Source organism: Uloborus diversus, unplaced genomic scaffold (assembly GCF_026930045.1).
Source record: "Uloborus diversus isolate 005 unplaced genomic scaffold, Udiv.v.3.1 scaffold_12, whole genome shotgun sequence".
Lineage (NCBI taxonomy): Eukaryota > Metazoa > Arthropoda > Arachnida > Araneae > Uloboridae > Uloborus > Uloborus diversus.
Window position 1 is genome coordinate 3,286,324 of NW_026557876.1, and position 22,009 is coordinate 3,308,332.

Below are 22,009 nucleotides of genomic sequence, written 5' to 3' on the forward strand. Positions count from 1 at the left end.
TAATTTTCGTGTATGAAACCTAATTTCTAATTGATACGAGCATCGAATTAAATGAAATTGATACGAGCATCAAATTAAATGAAAGTTAATAATTTAAAATTAACAGAAATGACATTTTTGCGCCTTCATACATCTTCATTCTTCGGAATTCAACTTGATCCGCAACATGAGGGGATTTTCGTTTCCACAAATCAAGATTAAAGTAAAAAATCAATCTACTTAACTTGAATGATTTTTACTGCAGCTAAAACGACTAGGAACGATAATCAACAGACAAAAGGGATGACTTGAAACTGATTTTACAATGTTACTGGTTACAACTAAGACTTCAAATAAACTTGAGGGAATTTAAGAACTCCAGAACGAAACAATGACCTATTTACACACTCCTCAACCCCAGATTTCTTATGAGTTTCGTAGCAACCTTTAGTGAACATAATTTTCTCCCCTAACGTTCATTTTTCATGAGACAAACAGTCTAAAGAGGAAAAAAAAATCTACGAATGTCGCCAAAGAAAAATCGATATATAGAGATTTTTTTGAAACATAGAAACATTATTTCTATTTAATGAACATAGAAATTTGCTGGGATTTCGATACATAGAAAATTTCGATATGTGGAAGTTTGGTACATGGAGGTTCGACTGTATTGACTAAAATCATATTTAGGAAAGGAAAAAAACACTGTAATAGAGTTGGTGATACTATTTGAAGCCGAATCTTCTAGGAATTATAGCCATCTCCCCCCCCCCCACCACCACGTTCTTCATTGTTACCATTAAAACAGAAATGAATAATTTGATACACTGTTGTGTTTTTCTGACAGTGCAGATAAGAACGAAGAAGCAGCAAAATCAAAACCCCTCCCTTTACAAAATTCTGGACATGGACCTGATTGGAACATATCACTGTTAAGGATTGAAATCATTCATGTTTTTGTGCATGAAAGAGACCATTAGCCGCTAATTTCCGAAATGGGCCGAATCAGCGATTGTTATATGAAGGACAGTTTAAACTCTTTTTAAATACTTCATTATATGTAATTAAAACCTTTCTATTCTTTTAAAAAAACTGAATTTAATATAAATGTGTTTCTTTGAAACTAATTTTCGAACAATTTACAGTATACAGGGAACTAAGCAGATTTCTTCTCGGAGGGTCAAAATGACCCCCGCCGCATTTCTAGGTATACGAAAGTATACATCCTATTTCCAGGTATACTAGGCATAAAATTCTAGTGTTAAAGAAACAAATAAGTAAACCCAAGCATAATGTATGAATTCTAGTGCATCACAATTAAATATTTAAAAAATACACGAATATGAAGAATCAAACAGCTTTACTCAGGGTTTATACTCTATTTGGATGAAAAAATTCCATGACTTTTTCATGACTTCATAAAAATTTTCATGACCTTGTTAGATGAACAGAATAGCATTATTTGACGTCAAACTTGCCATTTTTTTGGAAATGAGCATTAGCAAAACTGCTAAGTGAATGCCTCTTAGAAGCTTGTTTTTGAAAAAATATCAAGGTACACCTAAAAAATTAAAATATTCTTATTTGTCTTCATCATATAAATTTGAGTAAAGTAAAAATACAGTGAATGGAATTTAATTATGCTTAAGTGTCTCAAAATTGTTTTATTAACAGACAGAATGAATGGGACATAGGTTGAATGAGTCATTACTAAGTTTCAATAAATTTGCTTCAAAGGTTGTCTTTTAGCGTCAACAGTGCATTTATTCATCCACATAACTTGACTGTATTTTGGTTCTTTAAAGTATAGCTGCATTGTTTAGTAAATTCATGTTCCTAAACCAGATATTTATTTATTATATTATTACGTGCATTATTACGTTATTATATTATTACGTGCAAGTTTGCTGCTACAGAATATAAAATATTAGAAGTGTTGAAAATAATGGCAAGTCCAAGATGAGTGATGTCCAAGCAGTAAAATCACATTGCAAAGAAAGACGAGGGGCTGCTACAGAAGCGGATGCAATGAGATTTCAAAAAGTTCAATTTTCCATTTTTAATAGCTTTTATATGTGCAATACTGTTAAACCACTCTAGATTTTTAATGCTCTTTTAGCTACTGTAACTTTATTTTTGACCAGGACATTTTTCCATGACTTTAAATAAATTTCCATGACTTTGAATGAAAATGTCAATTTTCCATTACTTTTCCAGGTCTGAAATTAGCTTATTTTTTTCCCATGACTTTCCATGTCCTGTACGAACCCTGTTTCAGGGGTGATTGTGAGTTCATCAAAAAATACCTGAAAGTTTCAAAGCGAGAACGGGGGGGGGGGGGGTAATCTCTGGCCACAATTACTTAAGTGCACCTTTGCCATAGTTTTAAATAGTTCTGAGTCAAAATATTGTGTGCACATTTGATTAAATTTTTAATGGGTTACAAAGTTACTTTTGAGCTGGTGTTATACAAATTATCTTAACATTTGTCCATCTTAAAGGATAGGTGTCCATATTAAGGCTCTTGCAGGTGTATTTTATGAGTATTATATAATTTTAAAAAATTGGGGAGGTAGGGAAATAAAAGCATAACAAAAAAAAAAACATAATTCCGGTATTTTCAGACATAAAAATACCGGAAATTCGGTAAAATACCGGAACACAATCACCCCTGCTGTTTACTATCAACAAAAGGCCAAACCTGGCGCTTTCGCCATTTTCAGCCGGAAATCATTGCATTGAATAATAAAGATTTAAACAATTCATTTCTTAATTTTATTTGCTTTAATTCTCGACTCCTTTCAAATATATTTTGGAAAGAAACAAATCGGCTCAATAAAAAGAATCGAAGAAAACAAAGACAGAACAATCAAAAATTTCGGCCATTGCCCACTTTCGAGAGATGTGTCCGAGAGAAACGAGTCGCCGGTTAAGAAAACTCAAAATATGACTTTAATACATGAGCGAATATGCAAAGGAAAACTGCACACTAGAGAGAGACGGGACAACCACGTTTTTCCAAATGTTAATTACTAGTATAAATAGTTTCGAAATGAATAGCTCCGGCATAAATGAGTCCACGAAGAGAGGATAGCGGGTGTCTTCCGAGAGAGAGTCATTGCACGATCGGCTACGGGATTATTTCGACACGTCTGGGTTTTCTGTGTGCTTCCAAAGACGATCACTCTTCCTTCGTCGCCCCGAATCTCCGCTAAGCTCCCAATGCTGAAACGGAAAACGAGAAGTGAGTAATGGTGAAAGACGACATTGGCATGCAAAACTATCAAAATGTATAAAGACTGCCCATAGGCCGCTGGTGCACCCAAAGGGCCCCTGAAGCTGATTTTTTTTTTGTTGTAAAATTGGGCTTATTACTATCTTTTAATACTCGTTTAAAAACTTCTTAACATGTGGAATATGTCATACTTGCCAACCTTCCAAGGAAAAAAAACCAGGAGATTTCATTAGAGGCATATAGGTGATTCACCAGCGACATATCTTCACAACAGAATTATTAAATTATGCTTTTAATTAACGTGGATACTAAATTTTAAATGATATGGGGATTTTTTTGCAGATGTAAGCTCATTGGTAGCAGCAAGAAAAACCTACTGCAAAGGAAAACCTACATAATAAGGAGTGAATTTGCTTAAAGTTTTGTACATTCACCACTCCAGTCTCTACCAAAAAAGTAGCTACAAAAATTAAATTACTAAAATCTGGAAAAAAAAAAATCAACATATAATGAAAATAAAATGTAAAACAAGTAGGTTTAGGGTAGCACATGTTAAAATAACATCAAACTTTCAAAATAATTGAAATACTTCCAAGATGCAAAAGGATTGAAATCTGCAGCAATTTTCGGCAAAGCACGTACTTCGTTGAACATGCAATGTGGAAAGCTTCCAAAAAATTAATTTTTTCTAAATGAGTTATTAATTGGGAAAATTCTTGTTCCCTGACATTGGTAGACTAGAAAAGGGCGCCATCTATTGAGAAGAAAGTGAAACATTTTGATGATTAACTGAAAAAATTGCAAAAACGAGAGAAAATCGTAAAAAACGAGAAATCAGGAGATGGAAGCAAAAAACAGGAGTCTCCTGTTAAAAACAGTAGAGTTGGCAAGTATGAATATGTCCTCCAAAACTGCGACATGCCCACCGTCTACTTTTCCCTTCCATTTTAAACTTCTATTCTTATGAAATAAAATGAAAAAAGATTTATTTGAAATCTTTAGTTTCTACTTTTGAGAAATAAATTGGTCTGGCAGACCCCTTCACAGCTGCCAACGTATCAAATCATGCCGTGGGTTTATTTATACTTTTTTTTAACCAACAAACAACAAAAGGTTTAAACTAAAAACATTATATTTTCAAATTTTTACTTGTAATTAATCAGCACAGAAGAAAATCGAAAAAAACTGGATTCACAAAAGAGAAACATAGGATTACAACAAGCAGATAGATTCAAAAAGTCAGGCCTGTTCATTAAAAATTTTAGATTACAAGTCTGCACTTTTAAAATACTGTCTAATATTTTTCTGTAAGATGCATTATTTAATATTTATCTTTAAAAATATTCTTTTGGAAGAAATTAATAACTTGCTGTATTATCTTACTTTTTCTTTCGTAAATGAATGCAGTCAGCTGAAACTACTTTAACTGGAACTTAAGCTTTAAGTTGCTGACTTAACAACATTCAAAAATTTTATTTCAATAACTTATTCAAAACAAAAGTTTTTTTTTTGTAAGTTCTTACTGATTAAAATGTTATCCAGGTTATTATCAGGACAGAGAACTGCACAGCTCTGTCCTCTGTCTAACTACTGATTATTCTTTCGCACTCTGCATTGCTGTGAGGTATGGCTAGAATGGAAAGCATAGAAAAAAGGAGAGCCTTTCATACTTCAATGAACCATCGACATCAACTCAGTTCTTCGAAGCAGCCGATTTTTCATCGATCCTCTCCCTTTTTAGCACAACATCGGGCAAATTATCTATTCGTACAGAGTAAAATTCACTTTGGTGCTTATCTTAGGCTCTTCATCTGCAATTTCTCTATTCTTCTGAAGCAACCAGGGCCTGATTACCGCACAGGCCTACTAGGCCTGGGCCCCCTCTTCCTAAGGGGCCCCAAATTACTTAAATAATTATGCATAGCATTACAACTACAGTTGGATACCGCTTCAACGCGATCCGACTTACGCGAAATTTCTATAACGCGAGCTTTTCATGAGTAATGAATTTTTTAGTGCGGACACAAATGACTCGTCTGCAACATGAAATTTTTCGGAACAGAACGGCAGAGAGTTAGAATGGGCTTCGTTGACACTAAATATTGGTTTCGTGAATGGACTTACATCCCTTTAGCATCACTGAAAGCGGAAGTTTACCCACTGTATTAGTCTAAACAACGCTTTGCTTTAGTTTATACAAATAACCGCTCCGATTCTTAACTTTTTTTTTTTCATTTTCTGTATGAACGTTGATAAAATACATTCTGATAACATTCTGATCGCGCTGCATAAACCTTCTTCATTTTTTTAATTATAAATATATTTATTATATCTATACTGTTACGTGCTATAATAATGCTGTAGTGTACATACTGTAAGTACCATACTGCTTTATTTTAAGTTTCTCTCCCCCATTAATCATTGATTTTCTGCTAAGTTACAGAATTTTATGTCAAATAATAACGCTTTTTCTAAAATGCAGAAAAAGTCGGTTCTTTGTAAAAGACACTGCAATATATATAGTTAATAATTGGTTTGAAACAATATGAGAGGTGTTTACAAACGTCTGAAACAATTGGGTATGTTTATAAAAAATTATTAAACATACCTTTCTCCACAACGCGAAATTCCGATTCACGCAAGGTGTCTTGGAACGCATCCCTCGCGTAAGTCGGGACTCGACTGTATATACAAAAATACACACATTTTTAAAATAATAGCCTTCAGGGGGCCTCCGAATTATTGTGGGCTTTGGGCTTCACTTTTAGTTAGTCGGGCCCTGGAAGCAACATACCAGGAAACTCATTAAAAAAAAGCAATACGCCCAGAGATCTAAAACCTAATCTTCTTACAATTATGGCGTACACCACCTCCAAAAATCTTACAAGTTGGCAGCTATGGGTCTGCCCTATAAAAAACATTTTTCATTTCTGAAAAATGAGGGGGCGGTTGCCCCCCCCCCTCCAGCCGCCTTTGCTCCTACGGAGCTCCGATAACCCCCAGATCCGGGGGGGGGGGGGGATGGATTCGGAGAATCATTCCTCTCGTGGCTCCTGACCAGGGTTCAAAAACAGGAAATAAGCAAAATAGTGTAGTAAGTACAGCAAAACCCCTCAAATGGGGACACTAAGGGAACAATCTTTTCTGTCCGCAAGATAGGGGTTAAATGTTATTTGTCTGGAATCGGAGAATTAAACATTGTCCGCATAAGAGGGGTGTCCGTTAGGAGGGGTTTTTACTGCACTTAACAAACTTAAGAAGAACATCATTAACTATTCTCCCTCCCATTTCCCTCCAGTTTTATAAGAAGTTGATGTTGATGCATGGAAGCAAAGAAAATAAAGTTTGGATCAAAAGTACAGTCGACCCTCCATATATCGAAGTAGCAAATCGACGGAAAAAATTCGATATATAGAAACAATCTTATCTTATCCTAAAAATCTTCTAAGACATTAAAATTAAAGCTAATTTTCATTTTATAAAACCCAATTTCTAATTGATACGAGCATCGGATTAAAAGAAAGTTAATAATTAAAAAATTACATTTTTGCACCTCCATACATCTTCATTCTTCGGCAATTCAAATTGTTTTGACAATGTGATCGAGACAGACAAAAGGGATAACTTGAAACTGATTTTACAATGTCACTGGTTATAACCAAGATTTGAAATAAACTGGAGGGAATTTATCCGGAACGAAACGACCTGCCTGCACACCCCTCAACCCCAGATTCCTAACGAGTTTCGTAGCAACCTTTGGTGAGCATAATTTTCTATCTTTACCTTCATTTTTCATGAGGCAAATAGTCCAAAGAGGAAAAAAAAAATCAATGGCTGTCTCGAAAATTTTTTCTTTACATAGAAACAATTTTTCTATGTAACGAACATAGAAATTTCCCGGGATTTCGATATATGCATACCTGCCGACCTCCGAGAAAAAAAATCCGGAAGATTTTTTTATTTTCATCCACAAGATTTTAAATGCAAAATAAAATCAAACAGGACACCTACCCTGTTTACATTTAACAATATGATATTAGTTATGAATTTCATATCAATTGAACTTACTTTCGTTTCGTAAATATTACTTTTATTGCTTTCTTTAAAAGTTTGGCAATAACATTTACTCGTAACAAAAATCTTGAAAAAAGAACGAAGCAAAAACAGCTCGAATTGAGAGAACGAGAAGATAATCGGCGCCGAAATTGAGCCCCTAGTCGCCCGCCGCGACGCTCGCTTTGATTGGATCCCGATGAAGTCATGCGCTGTATCACTCCGTGACGTCATAATCTTGCCTCACTTCTCGTTCCATTCTCCGACGGCAACCTTTCCTTGGCTACTTGGCCTAAAACGCGATGCCCCATTTTAGGCCAAGTAGTTAGGTTTTAGTATCGTTAGCGCCAAAATTGGCAAAATACAATATTTTCCAACAAAACGTGAAAAATCCGGAAGACAGTCTTGCATAATATAGACGAACACGCAAACGGCGTTTGCAGAAAATTTTTGGCTCTGCAGAAAATTTTTTTAATCTGCTAATATTAGTAGTTAAAAAAAAAAAGATTAAAGGAAATAAAATAAAAAAACCTAGTTTATTTCTACCAAAGCCTTTTAAAGCACATGTGTGAAAAAAATAATCGGATTGGAAGTTTTCTTCAGTTGGTGAAAATAAGCAAACTATATAATTATTGTAAAAAAAAATGATTTGAAGCACTTTTCTTTTTTTCTCTTCGTATTTAAATATGCATTTAATTCTTTATTCAAGGGTGAATTGGGCAAAATAACTATTTCCAAAAATTTTCTAGTTAGGATTTGTGTTCACAGAGAGCGTTTCATTTTATCTGCGTTTGGTGATTGATATTGGGCAAGAAAGAATGGTTGAGGCAGTTTTCTTCAGTTGGTGAAAAGCAAATGTTAACTATATGTTATTGAAAAAAAAAAAATGTAAATTATTTTAAAAGTTTTTTTTTCCTTGCTCTTTTCAGATTTTAATATAAATTAAGAATGAATTAGGCAAAAGAATTATTTGCAGAAAATTTTCCAGTTAGGATTCGTGTTTGCAGAAAGCTTTTCATTTTATCTAAGTCTGCCGGAAGATTTCGCTCATAAACGGAAAAACACATGAAAATACGTAAAACTTCCGGGAAATCCGAAAGGGTTGGCAGGTATGTATATGGAGGTTCGATTTTTAGTAGGGGGCCCAAAATTCGATTTTCTGGGGGGGAGGGGGGGGGGGCAGAAAATTTGAGGCACTTAATTTTTCACTTTATATACAGTCGGACCTCCATATATCGAAGTAGCAAATTGCCGGGAAAAAATTTTGATATGTAGAAATTTCGATATGTATAGAAACGATATTTTATCCTAAAAACCTCATAACACATTAAAATTAAAAATAATATTCGTGTACGAAACCTAATTTCTAATTTATATGAGCATTGGATTAAATGAAAGTTAATAAAAAAAATAACAGAAATTACATTTTTGCGCCTTTGTACATCTTCATTCCTCGGCAATTCGACTTGATCCGCAACATTGGGGGATCTCGTTTTGACAATGTGATCGAGAGAAAAGTAAAAAAAAATCAATCTACTTAACTTGAATGATTTTTTCTGCAGCTAAAAAGACTACGAATGATGATCAACAGGCAACAGGGATAACTTGAAACTGATTTTACTGTATTACTGGTTGCAACTAAGATATTTGAAATAAGCTTGAGGGTGTTTAAGAACTCCAGAACGGAACAACGACCCATCTACACACCCCACAACCTCAGATTCCTCATGAGTTTCGTAGCAACCTTTAGTGAACAAAATTTTCTCCCCTAATTTTCATTTTTCATGAGACAAACAGTCTGAAGTGAAAAAAAAAATCTATGGATGTCTAAAAAAAATTCGAAACATAGAGATTTTTTCGATACATAGAAACAATTTTTCTATGTGACGAACATGGAAATTTCCTGGGATTTCGATACGTGGAAGTTAGACTGTATCGGAATGAAAGGAGGGAAGTCTGAACGGGAAAATGGGCAACTCACCTCCCAGTGCTTCCGAAGCGAAATACCGGACGTCCATGTCGTTGTCGTTGTTCAGCTTGTCCAAGCAGGGCTTCACCTGGCTTTCTAAGACACTGAAAAATACAGAGAAGGGATACTGAACGACACACCGAGAAAAGAAACCCAGCATACAGGGTTCGTGCTCAATTTCAGAAATGAAACGAAGGAGTTCTGGAGGAGTAAAATGAGGTTTTGAAGGATGGGCTGTCATTAAATGTCGCACTTTTTATTCCAACATATTCGACTCCCTTTATCAAAGTGTCACACTTCACCTAACTCCTCCTCTTGTCACATTGTCATATTTTTTTATAAACACATTGGTGCAATTAATGTGTGAATATGTCACCCTCTCTCTTTCCCTTGTCACAATTTCATGAGCTCGTCTCCTCCTCAAGGTACGACATCCCTCGTGGATGACCCTTTTAACAATATCATAACTGCAACTTACCAAACAATTGTATTTTAACACTATCACTTAACACAGTACATAACATAGTAAAAGCTAGTACATAGCGATGGCTGTTAGGATTTTGCCATGAGAGTTAGGGGCTAAAAGTTTTTGAAACATTTTAGAATAATTATCGTTAGGGTGTCAAATATTTTTTGGAAAGATGTTCTTTTGGAACATGAAGATTTATTTGAGTATTGTTGAAATCCCTCATACTTGTTTATGCAGTAGTTTTTATGTTTTATAGTTGTTAATTATTAGATTTATAAATAAAAATGATTTAGCTTTTCAATTTGAGTTCTGACATTTCATTCACTAGATAGCTACAGAAATGTGAAATAAAAGGCATCGGCTAAACTTTGGGTGTTTACCAGGGTTTAAGCTGGGTGCAAAAGTTCTTTAGCATAAAAGCTAAAATTGATGGAAAAATGTTAGCAAAATGCTAAAATGTTACATTTTCATATATTTATATATGCCTCTGTGTTTCATCTCCAGTTGAAAATACAATTCATATTTCATCTGTGGCATCCTTGAAGAAATAAGTACAACAGCTATTTTTTTAAAACATAAAATAAAAAAAATAAAACACGTTTGGTGCTTAGAACGTTGCAGTCTCCTCCTCCTTATAAAGCAGTTTTTGGGGGGACATAATGCTGGATAAGACTAATAGTTATTGAACTCGATTGTAGTTTAAACATCTCAGCTAAGATTTAAAAAAGATTAAGTTGATTATCGCCATGCACGCTTCCTCTCTAGGATCATGCATTTCTTCTTTATTTAAAAAACTAATTTATTTTTTATTTGAGCAAAAAAGAGAAAATGCATTGCTTAATTTTCGCAATTTAGATAGCGTTTTCGCATTTTGCGAAAAATGCGACCGTAGCGGAAACCCTGGTCGAAATCCCTCATACTTGTTTATGCAGAAGTTTTTACGTTTTACAGTTTCTAATTATTAGATTTATAAATAAAAATGATTTAGCTTTTCAATTTGAGTTCTGACATTTCATTCACTAGATAGCTACAGAAATGTGAAATAGAAAGGCATCGGCTAAACTTTGGGTGTTTACCTATCGCAGTGGCGCACACAAGGGAGGGGTCGAGGGGGTCCGGACCCCTCCCACAAGCCTTGCTTTTTCCCCCCGATTGATCACGATCCTACGTATTTTGTACGTAGAATAATCTCAAGTAAAAGTAACAATAATTTCAGCTCAAATAAGTTGAAAACTAAAATGATCATGTTAAAATATTTTTTTAAATACTGTGCACTCTTCCCATAACCAATTCATTTCCTATAAGAAGCAGAATGGTGATTATAAATGTATACATTGTAATAATCGTTTTTTAGTCTTGTAATTAGCGTAAAACGAGATTCCACGAACTCGAATCCATTTTTTAATTACGAGAAAAGAAAAAGCTTAAATTATTTTGCTTTCTGGTAATTTATTTAAGTATATTTCAGTAAATAAGGCTAATTATTTATTGAATAGTTTAGTTTTTACTGCTTTTCGTTCTCGGGAATCGATAAAATCGAGTCAATATGTTCGACGGCGTATTGGAGTATGATATGAGAATGAGGCTTTCGACCTTGGACCCTCCCCTTGCAAAATTCATGTGTGCGCCACTGACCTATATCGTTACAGAAGTCAGGCAAGAATTGTTAGGTCGACACCCGCACGAACCCCCGAATACATTTAAAAACTATCACGTTCTCTGTTAGAATTTTTTTAATTTGATTGTTTTTCGTACGTACATTTGAAAGCACATTTGCAAATTTTCTTATATAAGTGAAAAGTATCACTGCAAACCGTGAACTGAATTATGCAAATGTTCCGTCCTTATAAGTTAAGGAAACAAGATTTTTTTTTTTTTGCTTTTAGAAGGTTATGCCGTCAATTTGGTCAGCAACAAAGATCGTAGACATGAAATTCATGTATGTTATAATCAGCGGCGTACGCAGACAAATCAGTTCGGGGGGGTGCTGAGCTCGAAAGTCTTTGAGCTGGGGGGGGGGATACTTATGAACTGTAGCTAAGAAAAGTTCATGTATCGCTTTTCTGATATCAATACGAATGTAAGATTTCAAAAATACATCATAAAAAAAAAATTGTTCTTTATTATAATTTTTATAATTAATTTTGAAAATTTCGGGGGGGGGGGGGGGGCTGTAGCCCTATCAGCCCACCCCCTGGGTACGCCACTGGTTATATCTTCAATAAAAGATTTGCTTTTAAATAAGTGTCTTCTGATCTCAACAGACGGAAATTGTTATTTTCGTGGTGGATGTTGTTAGAAATAGAATTTCTACAAATATCTCTACACTTACTTTTGCCCAGGTAACTGAACTTCACGATGATCAACCGACGCCTGTTCGGACCAACGATCCGAGTGAATCGGAAGTGAGTGATCGGATCGGAAGGGTGACGTAACAGACTCCCGCCATTGGCTTAGCAGGGAGGCGTCTCTGCCACTTGGTGCATCCTCATTGGTTGCGTGGAAGTGAGGGCATTGATGTGAATAATGATGACAGACTATTTAATAGCGATCGGAGCTGAGATTCGCTCTCTCTTTTTTAAGACTCGTTCGGTGATGTCTGTCCTGTAAAAGGTAGCTAGGGTAGAGCTCGTATTGTTCGGCGGATTGCCGACTGTGCTCGGCTGATCGTAGTAATAGATTAGCGAGCCGTATTAGGATGAGCTTAACTTACTAGTCATATTTAATTAATCTTTTTTACCTTTGGCTTCAGTTATGTTTATACAATTATATTTACATTTTTTCACTTGTTAATAAATTCTAGTTATTTTTTAAAGAAGTCTCTTCATCAGTTATTCACAGAAAGTAGATGAAATGTTAGTTCTTTCACTAACTCTGCAAGAAGTATTACAGTTAACAGGTGGTATCATTCATCAATGGTATCAGATGTAAGTTATGAACGCCGTTAGCGGCAATATATTCTCGCCTCGGGGAGAGTGGAAAGAAAGAAAAAGCCACTTACGCGTTCTCCAGCAGGGGTCCCACCCTCTGCAGTGTCTTGGCAACGTTGAAGCGCACGTTGGCCACGTTGTCGTTGGCCAGCGTCAGGACAGTGGGCAGCATGCACTTGGCCGTGATCTCCGGCCCGCAAGCCTCCGCAAGCACCTACAACGGACAACGATTAGGAACTTTCTGCTATATATATGTTTATCTTGCACAATACAAAAAAAAACATTGAAGGGAAAATTTATAAAGTAACTAGTTGTACCCGACACGCGTTGCTACGCCAACAAAAAAATACATCATTATACTGATTTTCATGACAATCGGTTGAACGGGGCAGAAGTGGCTACTCTGCAGTGCCACCTGGTGGCCAGTGGCTTCAATGTGCACCTTCTCCGTGGAAAAATACATATATATATATAGCCATTTTCATAATAATCGGTCCAGGTACCGAGTGAAGCCGTGACTCTACTCAAATTTTGTACTCACGCAGTTTGCAAGATCAATCCATCGCTAAAAATATCAAATAGGAAAAGTTTTAAATCCCCCCGTTGCATGAAAAGCCATAAAACAATAAAGAAAAAATTTATTTGTTCAAACTCAAGAAAAATGGCTTCTCATCAATGAGATCTTTCACGCGAATTCATTTCTGCATTTTATTCGTATCTATCCAATGGATTGTGACTTAAATTGGAATAAAAAAGGAACGATCGATCGGATTTTTTTCGAACTGGTCTATAAACATTCCCGGTACCAAAAATAACAAACGGTGAAAGTTTCCGCCAAATCTCCTGGGTAGTTTTTGAGTTCATGGATGACATACAGACAAACATTCATTTATATATATATAGAAAAAGGGCGGGGGGGGGGGGGAGTGCTGTAAGGCGTTGAGCTTTTTTGCAATGATTCTCAATTTTTCGCTGTGAAAATATTCCTGTCTGCAGTCTCCAAAACATTGGCTTCCTTTGTATCATTTAAGTAGATGCAATTTCTGAGAATATACCTGTTTAGAATCTCACAAAAGGCACTTCTCCTCTGTCTAGTTCCCTCCAAATTTCTTAGAATTTCGTCCCTGCGTGGGTTTCCTCGGGAAGTGGGGAATCCATTTTGCATTAAATTTTGCTGCATCTTTTAAATTCAAATGCATTCAAAATTATTACTTGTCAGAAAAAAAAAAACAATAAAAAATTTTCATCTGTAAAATCTATTTTGCTTATTTTGAAGAAGATCTCCATATCAATTTGTCAAATTTGCTTACCCCCCTCCCCCCGAAATATCTTTGTGGCTACGTCACTGATTGGATCCCCTCCGAAATGAAATCCTGGCTACGCCACTGGGAGGGCGAGTTCTACATCTCGATGCATCGCCAACTTTACATCGTGATGATGCAAGTTTTTATTTTTTTAAGAGCTTTACTTCTAATCGCTTGATTAAATCTGTTAGCTTTGGCGATTCCTCGAAACACCAAAATACGTGTATGCAATCTTCGTTGCTATCATAAGCTTTGAGCATTTTTTTGGGGGGGGGGGGGGGACAATGATTTTAAGATAAACCGAGTTCATCAATATAACATCAATATAATTTCGTCAAGAGTTCGCACAATATTTGGGAAAAGTGAAGGTCTTGGTTTGCTTATGATACTTCCACACAGAGAATAGGGTTCGTACTCAATTTCAGAAATAAAATGAAGGAGTTTTGGAGGAGTTTTAAAGGAGTAAAATGAGATTTTGAAGGAGTACTTTTGGGCTATCCTTAAATGGAACAGCCCAATGGAATAATACTTTTTTTATACACATTCGACCCACTTCGTCACACTTTACCTTTCTCCTCTTGTCACATGTCATATTTTTCACGAACATATTGTTATAACTGTGATGTCACTTTTTGTCACCCTCTCTCTTCCCCTTGGCATAATTTCATGAGCCCGTCTCCTCCTTAAGACATCACATGCGGGTGACCCTTTTTACTACAGCATAACTGCGATTTACTAAACTAAACAATTGTTTTTTTTAACACAACCACTTAATATGATAGATCGGCTTATGTATTTTTAAATATTTAATTAGACAACCTGACGCTCTCTGCTGTGGTGGAGGGAAAAACAATCATCATGAAACTTTAAAAAATAGCCAAGCATCTTTTAAGCGTGGTTAACTTCACTTATGAAATGTCTTAGTCATCTAATAATATTTTGATCTTCAACTTTTATGACTCAACTATAATCAATTTGTTAATGAGATCTTTATGAAAAAAATAAATCCTACAGTAAAATCACCCTCGTGATGAAGTTAGTTGTCGATCGAAGTATATTAAGTTACTCTCATGGAGGAAGATTATGTAGTGCTGAACTAAAAGAGAAGGAGTTTTGAAGGAGCCTACGAACCCTGGACCTCAGGTACCCAAATGATGCTCTGAATTTTATCGAATGATAAATACGAGTATGAACCCATACATCTATGTAATGAGGATTTCTTAAAAAGACAATTGCACGACGATGTCCCGATTCGTAGTGGAAGCAGATCTGTGCATCGCTCTAGAGAAAAATTCTCAGCCGGTTTAACACCGGTGTTTTGTGATGCATTTCCCACCCCCTACTTTCTGCCTACAGTGTTATTAAGCTATAATGCACTCCTCTGCGGTGGGAAGGGAAAAAGCTGAAAGCACAGGTTTTCATTCAGTGGTCGATTCGGACACAAATCGGATCCGCTTCGTGGTCCCTATCCCCCCTTGTATGTCATTATACAAAGCTCCAGGTTTTTTTAACTCCAGATCTAACTCGACCCATGGTCGAAAAACTGAGCTTCAATCTCCAAAGGATAAAAATTTACAAGCCGTCAAAAATAAAGTTCGAATAATCCTCATCTCCATCAAAATGATTGATGCTTTATTTGGCATTGCCATAGTTACGTCTTTTCGATTCCCGTGCTTCTTCTTTCCCTTATTCACAGACTTCAAGGGTTTCGATTTTAAAAGAAAAGCTTAGGCTCAACGCAATTCAAGCCATGAGCTAAAGAGCAAAATATACTATTAGAGACCATGAATATACAAAACTCAGACATGTGACCCAAATAGGATGAAAAATACTGAAATTGCTTGGCTGTGTGAACTAAGACAACACTGTTGGTATATTTTACTATAACTGAAAGCTTTTTCATGTATTTTTGTATCTATATAGTAGACTATGTTAATTGGATGCATGAAATTAACTGCCAATGTGCTTTTTTTTATTCTGCATGCAGTATTTTGCTCTCTCAAAAAATACTGAATTCAGTAAAAATACCGAAAAATCACATGTCTGAAAACTGCAGTTTTGCAATGCTCAGGAGCCCCTTAGCCCTTAAGGGCTCTGCAAGTGGGTACAAGTTATTTTGAAACTCATAATGCCTTTTCAATCTGTTTCTTTCCAACTGACAATTTAAATCTTAGCGAATCAAATAAGATTGCGAAGCAATCTTCGGGGTTGGTGAGCTTTGATGAGCAGGGGGCAGAGTCCCCTAGTAAGGAAAAAAAATATATCAGCGTCTTAATTTTTTTTTTTTTTTTAAGTGTTAAAAATCCCATGTAAAATGAGTGGCAATTTAATCCCAATTTGAACGAAACCACAAACTCGAGAAAAAATGGACTAACGTTGACACAGAAGAGGCAGGTCATCCTGTGAAGGTAGTTCTGGTCCTGGGCCATGGTCAGCACCCTGGGGATGACAGTACTGGTGGCCCAGTCTGCACCAAACTTCTCCACCAGCTTCTTCAGGTTCTGGGTGGCTGCCTCCCTGATGGCAAATACTGAAAAATAAAAAATAAAATTTCATCAAAACCTAAATCATTTGCAGCTCTTTCTTTCCATTAAAAAATGAATCACTCTCAATTCCTTTTCATTTCTCCTTACCAAAAACCCGAATAAAACTTCAGAATGAAAATAAAAAATTGTGTCAACAATCTGTATGTAAAATACATATACAAACTATAGGCAGGATTGAAAATAATAATCAGCACTAAGTTGTTAATGGCTAAGCAGTAATCGCATAGTAGACAAGAAATTTCATCCAAAACTAAACAAGCCCTTTAATACATTACACATATACCAACATTCGCAATCTAGCACGGAATTTAACATTCTCTTAATAAGCTAAAGTAGCAAGTTACAAGAAATATATCTTCTTTAACACTGAAAGCTGATTTTTTAAAAATAAAACTTTCTTCTCATTACAAAATGGATATACATAGGTCGAAAATCAACAATTAAAGAAGCTAAAATATAACTTTTTCTACAAAAATATTTTAAACTAAAAAGCATATCACAATAAATACATTTTATCCAAAAAAAAGGGGGGGGGGGGAGAGGTTGAAATGAAGCATGTTGAATTTTATTTTCCCTCTGTGCCAAAAATGCAAGGAAAAATAATAATTTCATAAAAATAAGTCCAACTAAATAATATTCATCTCTTTCTTTCCATTAAAAAATAAACCACTATGAAATTCCCTTTAGTCTCTTTCACCAAAAGTAACAAAATAAATTAAAACTTAAGAATTAAAATATAAACTAATTTTGACACCAACTTTCATTTCACAGAAAAAAAAAAACAAGTATGCTTGAAACTCATTTTATCTTGTTTGAGTCATATTTGTTTGAGTCATTTTATCTTGTTTGAGTCATATCTTTGAGTTGCGCTCATGTCCTACTGTTATAAACATATTCAGTCAATCAACATCAGAACAAGCCAGAACCACTATTTTAATGCGAGAGATATCCGTTGCAGGGTACGGAGTCTGGCTCTCAACAGTACTTTTAGTTTGTCCCTAGCAGGGTTGGCTTTCTGCCGGCAGAAACTAGTTTTTGCCGTGCCAGTGGCAAAAACTGGTTATAACCGGTAAAAACCGGCAGAAACTGGCAAAAACTTAAAAGTGTCTTTAATAACTTTAACTTTACTTTTAAAGTAATTACTAAATGATATTCATTTAAATAAACTGAGACATCAAACTTCATTTCATCATTTAAAATAATAAAATCCTATGCTAATGCCCTCGATTTAGTTCGAAAAGGAAACTTTTCAATTGTAGATGCTCTAATGTTTGGATTAATCTAACAAAGGACAAAAATCAGATGGGTTCTTAGGCAAGAGGAGTGACATACAGAACTAAAAACAGGAAATTACCCGAATGTAATCTGCTCGCCTTTATATGCTTCATCTCAATTGCTTGTGATTGAAATTATCACGTGCTTCAAGAAGAAAGTGTCAAATTTTACTTCCCAATATTAATCTACATTTTGTACCCAATATCACAGCTTTGCAAAACAAATTGGCCGCATTTCTCGAAACTTATTTTTCCAGTTAAATTTTTCCCATTTTCCCAGTTACTAGATGGTGGACCAGTTTGAAAAAACATACAACGGATGAAAGTTTCACGAATATTGCTTGTTCTTTGATGCCTTGCCTGCTAGCTCTTCTGTTGCAAGAGTACTCTTAAGTTCCTCATTTGTGAACATAATTTGAGAAAACTGTTTGGATTTTTGAAACCACCTTTTCTAAGAGGCAACTGCAGGGTTCAAACAATGTAACATTTGTTGCAATGTAACAATTGATTGTGCTTTAGTTAACAAATTAATTATTTTTTCCTTGCATTTTCTACTGTGTGTCAATAATTAATTTTTTGCCATTTTGTGAGTCTTTGCCGCAAATGTGGCAGAAACTGGTTTTTGCCATGCCGGTTTTAACCGGTTTCTACCAGCGGTTTTAACCATCTTGGCAGAAACTTGCCAACCCTGGTCCCTAGCGAGAAAAATGACAAAAATTCTGAAGAAAGGGCCCTTAATTTTACAATGAAGGATGCACAAATTCATCGGTCAGTTTGTCGATGATTCATACAGAACCTCAAAAATTATTTTTAAATTTAAATTACTTCCGCCCGTATCGAGAAACTATTTGAAATGAACTTATCACGCCGAACAATAGTTTCAACCTCTCGCTGTTGTGCCCCATTTGATTCAAAATTTACAAATGATCACGGTTGGGGCGTGAACGTTTTTAGAGAAAAAAAAATGCAAATGGATAAAAGAGATGTCACATGGAAAATTCAAAATGAAACTGGAATTTTATGCGTTTTGCTACAAAAGTACTTGTAGTGGGAAAAGAGACGATTCGGGAGACCTGCTTACGCCTATTGTGGGGCACTTTTCAAATTCAGTGACAACTCATTAGTTTGAGAATTCTGTCCTGAATCTTTTTGATGATGCTAAGTTGACGGTACATTGAGACAGTCTGTCCCATTTACGTCCTCTTGCAAAAGCCAAATGGTATAAAAACTGTCCAAACAATAAAGAGGTAAGCAAGATATGACATGTTCATGCTTCAGTACTGGATAAAAATTATTTTAAATGTTTATCCAGTTCATCGCTAGGTCAAAGTTTAAATTACAAAAACAAAAAATAAATAAATAAAATATATAAATAAAACACCTCTGTGGAGTATAGATATTTCTAACAATAGTCTATATATTTGAATGATTTTTAATTTAAGCTTTAAGAAAAAATGAATTTTAAAGACAAACACAGACGTTTATTTATAGTTCATTCATGCTATACCCAGAGTTGCCAAGCTTTTGAGGTTGCCAAAATAAATGCACCTTAATCGGAAAAAAAAATCATTATTTTGTGTCTCCTGGATTCTTTTCGGTTATTGTTATCAGTCGATTATTGTTATCCAATTATATTTGTCCCAAAGTGATCACATTAAGCGGCGCCCCTACTGTATATTATTTAAGATCCTTTTCCAGTAAATACCAAACACATTTTGTGAAGGAAGAGAACATGCTGATGGAGGGGGGAAAAAGCACTTAGAGCTGATTTAAATGTGAACTAATGGATGCACAGGACATAGGAAAGAGGGACTCACCATGATCCACCAGCCAGGTCATGCACAATGTGTTCAACTTTTCATCAAAGAACTCGACTCCCTGGAAGAAGAAAGAAACAAAGCGGAATGATTAGCAGTATTTTCAAAGATGGTACACAATCAAAAACGAATTCATTCCTCACTTCACGACTAACTACTTCAGTATTAAGTTAAAGTAGACGAAATTCACCACCAGCACTTTCGTGCTTATTAGCACTCATCAGCCCGGCATAGGAAGTGACTGAGCCGGAGGTGGGAAACCTCTCAAGGAAGCCGAGAGTGGCAAACAAACTGGTAGCTAATATAGAATTAGTGCAGATCAGACAAGTGACCAAAGCAATGGTTGGTTCAACTCTAAGATTAAAGGCAAGGTATGGTATTTTTAGTAAGTTACCGTTTTATCAGGGTTCGTACTCAATTTCAGAAATAAATTGAAGGGCTATCTAATAGGCTGTCATTAAATGATGTCACTTTTTTTTCAATATATTTGCCCCCTTCCCCCTTTATCACAAAGTGTCAAATTTCACCTAACTCTTCCTCTTGTCATGAGTCATATTTTTTTATAAACATATTGTTGCAATAACTGTGTGATGTCACTTTTTGTCACCCTCTCTCTTCCCCTTGTCACAACTTCATGAGCCCGTCTCCCCCTCAAGGCATGACTTCCCTTGTGGATGACTCTTTGTACAATATTATAACTGTGGTTTACTAAGCAAATAGTTCGTTTAACACAATCACTTAATGTAGTACATCTACTTATGTATTTTTAAATAATTAAAAAATAGTTAGACAACTTGACTTTTGCTGCTCAGAGTGTGGTGGAGGGAAAAGCAATAATCATAAAACTTGAAAAAATAGCCAAGCACCATTTAAGCCTGTTTTACTTCACTTAAGAAATGTCTTAGTCTTCTAATAAAATTCTCACCTTCAACTTTTATGAATTAACTATGATCGATTTAAATCACATCTTCATGAAAAAAGTAAATGCACGAAATGACTACATTAAAATCGCCCTCGTGACTAAGTTAGTTGTCGATCAAAGTGTCATAAGTTGCTGTCAATAGAAGAAGGTTATGTAGTCTTGAACTAAAAAAGGAGGAGTTTTGAAGGAGCTAAAACCAAAATGAAGGCGTTTGAAGGGCCCTTCAAAAACATTTCCTAAATGAAGGAGTATTGGAGGAGTTTTGAAGGAGCCTACGAACCCTGTTTATATATTTTTCATGTATTTCTGCCTTAGCCCTGGCTATAGGGCGGTAACTTACTGAATATACCACGACTTGCCTTCAATCTTCGAGTTGAACAGTACCATTGGCTACCCCGTTGGTTTGTCACTCTTGGCTTCCTCAAGACGTTTCCCACCTCCGTCTCAGTCACTTCCTATGCCGGGCCGATGAGTGCTGTCCTTAGCGGCGTGTTTAGTTTCTTTCGTCTTTCTCGGCGGTGGGTATTTGGCTTTCTTGCAGCAGAGAGGCTCCCCTGATCAATGTAGACAAAGAACGGGAGAACATATATAGGGTCCCTAATTGGCGATTCATTCATCATCCAACAACAGGGTTCATACTCAACTTTGAAAATCAAAAGTAAGGAGTTTTTAAGGAGTTTCGCAGGAGTTCATTTTATTTTTAAGGACTTGTTTCCTGGTTAAAGATGTATTTTTTAAAACTTATTTCAGAAAAACTATGTACAATCCTAATATTATTTATTTTTGTTTTCATACAAAACATTGAACGCACAAACATACTAAATTTATAGTAAAATATGCATTTACTGCATTTTCTTTGACGTGATCCGCCTCGGTATCAAATTCAAATACAAGGGGGGGGGGGGGAGGGGGTGTTACATAAAAGAATTTATAGAAGCAAAAAAAAAAAAAAAACCTTTAGCATGGTACTTTAACAAATGTACAAGATGTTATTTTACAAATAACTATCCGCATAATCGTCATAAATTTGGAAAAAAAATTCGGATGCAGAAAAGAAATTTGTCTAACGGGAAAAATCAGATTTCCGGTATTAACAGACGAATAAATAGCGGAATTTTTGGTAAAGTTAGGTACAACGTAATCACTTCTATCGGATTGGCGATAGAAAAACATCTTTAAGGTCATGTAGAATAAAAAAAAATAAGGAGTTCGTAAGGAAATAATAGCAAAATTCAGGAGTTTTAAAGGCCCTTATTTTCTTTTCTTAAAAAGCAGGAGTTTATAAGGAGTTTGTCAGGAGCGTACGAACCCTGAACAAGTTGAGCTAGTTTCATAGATTAGTGGTGGTGGTGTGTTAGAACTGCAAGTGTATGTAGTTTGTTTCCCAATAATTAACAATGTGATATCTATCACGTCTAACATTTTCACAGGTATTTTCTCATATTTTGTGCTATAGCAATGTATTAAGTAATAAAAATGTAATTCTGGCTAAGGGCGCTGTTTCATGTGTA

General features: G+C 35.5%; 1 protein-coding gene across 1 annotated transcript in view; it reads right to left on the reverse strand.

Annotated features, from left to right (window-relative positions):
• Positions 1 to 4,797: 4,797 nt before the first annotated feature.
• The window catches only part of LOC129232427 (serine/threonine-protein phosphatase 2A 65 kDa regulatory subunit A alpha isoform-like), a gene marked incomplete at its 5' end in the record, with an annotated part of 38,229 nt that continues 21,017 nt past the window's right edge, over positions 4,798 to 22,009 (reverse strand). The window contains 5 exon segments of the mRNA XM_054866572.1: positions 4,798 to 4,844; positions 9,249 to 9,340; positions 12,707 to 12,849; positions 16,315 to 16,469; positions 19,577 to 19,637. Of these exon segments, the coding sequence (XP_054722547.1) occupies positions 4,798 to 4,844; positions 9,249 to 9,340; positions 12,707 to 12,849; positions 16,315 to 16,469; positions 19,577 to 19,637 (498 nt within the window).